Source organism: Arachis ipaensis, chromosome B09 (genome assembly GCF_000816755.2).
Source record: "Arachis ipaensis cultivar K30076 chromosome B09, Araip1.1, whole genome shotgun sequence".
Taxonomy (NCBI): Eukaryota; Viridiplantae; Streptophyta; class Magnoliopsida; order Fabales; family Fabaceae; genus Arachis; species Arachis ipaensis.
In genome coordinates this window covers 20,411,861-20,418,061 of record NC_029793.2, presented here as the reverse complement: position 1 = coordinate 20,418,061, position 6,201 = coordinate 20,411,861, and the positions used below count along the sequence as shown (strand labels likewise).

Here is a 6,201-nt window from a genome sequence, read left to right as displayed (position 1 = left end):
ATTCTCTAGCTAGACTAGTGTAATTAATCATTAACTTTAACTTCGATAAAATTGATGCAAGACAATAAGAGTAAATACACTATAAAATATCTTCACAAAGTTAAAAAAAACCTAGTAATTATACCTGTGAAATATCACATGTTAATATCAAAAAGAGCATTTTTATGTTAAAAGGGATGATTATACAAATAATTGATTATTAAAATATATATATTCATAATTTATCATTTTCAAATACAAGTTAAATAAAAGGCCATTAGCTAAATCGGTGTTTCGGGTGAGGTCTTCATATATTTGAGCATAAAAAATGGTTTAATTCCAGTTAAATAAAAATGAATAAAATTTTGATTTTTTTTTAATTAATTGACGACATGTCTTAAAATAATTGTCATGTGTCATCATCAATTTAATAAAAAAAAACAATTCCGCTACTTTACTAACAGAAATTCTGTCAAATTCTGTCAACTTTTATTGGGCTAGATCCCAAAGTCTATTTAATTCAAAAAGTCACATCCCCTCTAATGTCACTAGTTTACTACTCTAACCCTAATTTATCCTTTACCCACATGTTCTTACCGTTGAAACACTCCCCCACCCCCATCTCCACTTTCAGCGCCGCATAACCATCCGCCTTGCTGTCTTCGCCGGTCGCCGCCATTAACGGGAGTCAACACCGCCGGAACACCAGACAGCGCCACTCACAAGTACATTCCCACAGTCGCCGAAGCGTCGCCGTCGCTGCTACATGTCGCCGTCGGAAGTGCTTTGAAGACACATCCAGTCGTCCGGCCTTCAACCCGACGCAGCATCCTAGCTCCGCCTGAACACGCCGCGGCTGAACTCTTCCGGCCTCATGGAGTCACTATCAACCCCGCAACTGTTTGGCCTCTGCATCCCCCACCCAGCGCCACTACCTATCTCGCGTACGAGCCCGCCTCGCAGCGTGTCTTCCATCCGGCACCGACACAGCAGTAAGAGGTAAGTGGGTCTTCAAGATTTATACTAATTGCTGGTCCTGGGTTTCATTTGTGAGCATTACATTGGGGTTGAGATTGATTCAACATGGTTTTGAGTCTGTTATATGTTTTAGTAAATGAGAAATGCTGAATTAAGAGCTTTTTTGTTGACATGATTCCCTGCACTAAGATGGTTTCTTATGTTGTTATCAATTATTTGACAAAAATGTTGTTATCATGATTCTTATGCTGTTATGAATTATTTAAGAGCTCTTATGTTGAGATGGTGTCTTTTTGCTACATTTTGACTGTGTTATGTAGTTTGGAGCAAGCCTCTGAAATTTGATTTGGTTTAGAAGTTAAATAAATTGGCTTTCACATCAACACCACAATCTCCACTAAATTTTCTTCGTATGATTCCACCACTGATACATCAATGTGAAACCAATAACCATACAGATACATAGTTGTGGTCCCCCTCCTATATAATATTGTTGTCGTTCTCAACCTTTTTATTGCCTTTTCCCATCTTTTGGTTTTAATATTCTTTTGAATAATTTAGTAATATATTTAATTTAATTATTATTTCATCACTCGTATGTGTCTATATGTCTGGGTTGAAAATGATGTGATTGTGGACAAAGTGTAATTGAGTTTTGACAATTTCTGGTAGTTATTGCACTGTAAATTAAGGGTGATGTTTTGTTCTGCTGAGTTGAAAGGAAAAGGAAAAAGGGAAAGTATTAGATTTAGTCGCAGCTAGGAAACTTTAACTCAGATGTGTCTTCAGAGTGATGGAGTGTGATGATTTGTTAGATGGGTAAATAGCTAAAAAGATATACATAGATGAATGATCCAGTTTGAGCCATTTCACAACCCTTTTTAAAATTACAACTTAACTTGAACTAAAGGCATATCTCAGTTACTTATTTGTTTAGTTTACTTTCTACCATTATTTAGCATTTCTTTTCAATAAGCTAGATCTAGATATAATAAATACGGGTTTGAAGTCTGAAAAATTTGCATAGGTTATTGTGTCTTGTGCTAAATTTTATTAGAACATACACAACAGCAGTACGTAGTACTAAATCTTTTTGCTTTTTTGAGCAGCTTGGCATGTCAATAAATTCAGTTTATAAATTTCTTTTTAATGTCTTAATTTTTTAAAAGTAAAAATTAAGAGAAAAAAAGAAGTATAAAAGTAATCTTCTGATTAATGAATGCTTCATGCATCAAATAATAATTCACTGAATAATTATTCAAAAAAATTACCTTTAAAAACACATTTCCTTATTTTTCAATAAGCGCTTGAGATTTCATCCTCAGGATATATGTTTTCTATTAATTATGTTTACATTGTGGTATAATTGCTATTATCTAGTGAAGTGTTGTATTGTAGTTCTCTTTTATCTAAACTGTAATAACATAATTTCTATGGTTGTAATTCTAATTCTGGTAATATTAATGTGCACGCCTATATATTACTTCTGCCTTTAGCATTACAGTAATTCTTTGACTAATATAGGTGGTTTTTGAATTACTTTATGTCTTCTTATCATTGTACTTGAGACCTAGTTAATCCCGAAAATAACAAAAGCTGAAACATGGTGTTTTTTGTGGCTGAATTGTATTTTATTTTATATCTAGTGCTTAACTTTATTTCATCATGCTCTTGTACTGCTGACTTAGTTGAGTTTGGGGAATAAAAGACAATTTCATACCTGGACATAATTTTTGGACTGTTGCAAGAAATCACCTTCAAGACATGGGAAAGCCAGTATTACATCATTCAGAAACTTGTGTTTCATTCTAATTTAGCATTTTGTTTGTTTTTGAAGATCTTGTTTTATGTTGATAGAAATTATTAGAGAGAAGGTGCTCACCATGATACATCGCGGATTTGTTCAAAGATCTGAAAATAAACCAGGCCCAAGCAAAGTTAGATGAGATAGAAGCAATGGGTTTTGGTTTCCTGAAGCTAGTCCCAAAGTGGCCTGTTAAACAAGGCATAATGGTGATGTTGGCCAAGGCCTACGACACTGAAACGAGCACCCTGAGTGTAGATCAAGGAATCATCCGCATTGGGCCCGAGCTGTTCTAGCGTGTTTTCGGAATCCGGCCCGGTGGTTAGTATACCTTTATCTGTTCCACAGCATTCAATTGGTTAAAATAGTTTCAGTCTCCGTGGATTTTTCTTTATTCTACCTATTTCGCTGATCATTTTACACTATTTTATACACATCCATATTGCAGCTGACGACTTCCCACTGTTCGATGGCGGGAATGCTGCCCATGTCTCAGTAAAAAGAAGATTTCACCGGTTAAAAACTATTCAGCTGAGGCATTTTTTCAACCAGTGTGCTATAGATACTGAAGATGACAGGATGGAGTTCAGGAAGCATTTCATCCTGCTCGTGCTGAAGATGTTTCTGTGTCTGACCGTGCAACACGTCATCTTGCCATGGCATATCGATACAATACTTAATGTATCTGATCCGAGGAGATACCATTGGCCGTTGCATATTTTCAAATCGTTAGAACTGCCAATTAGGAAGTACCAACGTAAAAAGAACAAGTCTTGTGAGAGTTGCATGTTCGCCTTGCTGGTAACCTTTTGAATTCAAAATGCAATGTAATCTGACTAACCCTTGCATCCCAAAAACTAAGTTGTGTCTGCAATATGTCCAGGTGTTGTACTTCCAAAAGCTAAAGCATGGTGAACTCGAGAATTGTCAAGAACGTGAGCCGCGGCTTTCTGCATGGACAACTGAGGAGCTTAGCGCTATGGCAGCAACTGTTCAACCCGAGGTGTTCATTGACGCAGTATTGTTTCTTATATCACGCAGAACCTTTTTTGTTTTCCCAAGACTTGTTCATGTGTTTTTATGATCTATTTATAATTCGAAGTTCGTTTTCTATTGTAATTAGCTGCACGTGGCTTTTTTGAAGTCCTGACATTTATGGTTGTGCATTGAATTGTTAATTACTCTAAATTTTCGGTAACAGGTGTGTCTTCTGTTATAGCCATATTTTGATGTGTTCGGGCTAGATGTGTCTTTAACTGTATGTGTCTTTTGACCAGTTAATAACCTAAACAGGATTGCAGCGACCCTGGCGGGAACGATGGTAGGGTCATGGAAGGTGCGGCAAGAGAGGACACAATAGACACAAGTCCTGAAAGAGAAGACGTGGACCACACAATAAGGCCTGTGGGTGCACAAAAGTGAGTTAAGATTACCATTTAATGAATCTTTTATTTACATGTTTTAAACATAGATCGAGAAAACAGTACAGTTTATGTTTAACCTTTTGCTGCTAATACCATGTTTAATATTCCTTAAAGAGATGTTGTATAATTTAAGTTGTGTTGTTAGTGTGATTTGAAGGTACTATGTGATTGTTGGGAATGAATAGTTTGGTGTTGTGATTTCAGGTATCTGATCGTAGAGAGGGTGTTAGAAACGGATCAATGCACACGGATGCACATGCAGTTGCATCGGATGGTGACGACAATGATGACGAGCCCATTGCAAAGAGACTGAGCCAAAAATAAGATTGGACAAGGACACCTCAACCTCGTATGACAGAAGGGGGACTAGCACGACTGGTGAGACAAACAAAACAGAGAACCCAAAAGTGAGTAAAATGTTGCGTTTTAAGAATTTGTAAGTTGCATGTTTCCAAGTTAGAACACGAGCAATGTTAACCTATGTTTAAACAAGTTACTGGTGATACTATGTTTTAAAAAACCTATATGATATGTTGTATTAGTTTATCTTGCGTTCATTGTGTGATGTGAAAGCACTTTGAAGTTTTTGTGTACCACTAGTTTGATGTTGCAGTTTCAGGGATCCGACATGAGGGGGGAGTTAGTAGCGCGTCAATGCGCACAAATGCTCATTCAGTAGCATCCGAAGAGGATGACGATGATGACCAACCTATTGGCAATAGACTCCACATCAAAACTCAACAAAGAAAAATACCTCAGCATCACAGAACAGAAGGAGAAACCGTCACAACCAACCTGCCAGAAACAACAAATCAACCAACCGAGATGGATGATCCTGAACCGAAAACTCCATCAACAGCATTGGTTGAGTATTCAGGAGTTGAGGAATATTCTACTGAATTTTTTGACAGGCAAGTGAATACCAAATAACTTTATTTTCGGTAATAATATGCAAGGTTTTTGTTATCGCCTCCTTAAAATTTATAAAGTTTGACCATCTCCCATAGTTATTTTTGAAACAGGCATCTTGACATCTTATCTCAGCAGGATCTGGATAGCGAAAATCTATGGGCAGATATCGAACGGCATTACGGCTCGAGCCCCATTAGCATCGATCTGATCCGAACAATTATTCCAAAAGGTTCTTCCTACCGCATACCCAGTCCACAGCGTCCCTCATTCTCACTTGGGATGATGCAGCTCTTCAAAACTCCCACACCGTCCCCCACCCGACCCATTCATCCGTTACTTCGGGGACGAAAACAACCAAAACTAAACTGGTATAAAACAACACCATCCATGTTCATATCTACAAAACAAAATTTAATCAAAGTTGCAAATATCAAGTCAACATGGTGAAGAAAAAGAATAAAAAAACACATCAAATGTAGAAAATTTAGCATCATTCTAGCATAAAAGAAAGAAGTAATATCAACACCAATTCTAATTAAACAAACAAAATTACAATCCTACCAACAAAAAGTATCACTGTTAATAACTCAACAATAAAATAAGAAACAAGTTGAAAATAAACATAACCAGATATACCACTAACACACAATTTACCTTATCCACACGTTGAGTGTCATCTTCACTCAGAGACAGGACATTGACGTCAGTGGAATTAGAATGATCACTTACATCATATGAAGTGTCGTACGATACTTCTTCACAAATTGATGGATCCATCGACGTAATGTGGTCCACTCGCCTTCAACGGAGACACATACATCTTTCTCCTACGGATTTCAAATGCTATTTGTCAATGAGAGTGGTTGTTCACGTTGCCGGTGGTATGTGAGGGCTGTTCACCTTGCTCCTATGGAGTTGGAAGGCTATGGCTGAACGGAGGTGGAGCGCTATGGCTCAGTGTACATCTACGACAATGATGACACCTATGATAGGGTGGGTTGCGATAACGGTGCCTTTCTCTTTTACGAAAATTGCGGTGGCACGAAATCGGCTTGAGGGAGAGGGGCGGTCAGCGTCGAACGGTGAATGTGAATCTCCAGTGAC

At 37.5% G+C, this 6,201-nt stretch overlaps 1 protein-coding gene across 8 annotated transcripts; it reads left to right on the top strand.

The window, feature by feature from the left end:
• On the top strand, nt 380-5,095 carry LOC107617242. 8 transcript variants are annotated; one of them, XR_002354150.1, is made up of 7 exons: nt 380-978; nt 2,815-3,082; nt 3,210-3,562; nt 3,645-3,764; nt 4,055-4,179; nt 4,390-4,592; nt 4,799-5,095. XR_002354150.1 is itself a non-coding variant. In XM_021111589.1 (6 exons), exons 2-5 carry the CDS (start codon nt 3,341-3,343, stop codon nt 4,496-4,498), a joined length of 591 nt encoding a protein of 196 aa, XP_020967248.1. In that variant the 5' UTR covers nt 2,147-3,082; nt 3,210-3,340; the 3' UTR covers nt 4,499-4,592; nt 4,805-5,095. The 8 variants fall into 8 exon arrangements, 4 of the variants coding, with proteins under 4 accessions (XP_020967248.1, XP_020967247.1, XP_020967249.1 ...); XR_002354149.1 differs by having other exon boundaries at nt 2,795-3,082; XR_002354148.1 differs by lacking the exon at nt 380-978 and adding an exon at nt 3,885-3,962 and having other exon boundaries at nt 2,145-3,082.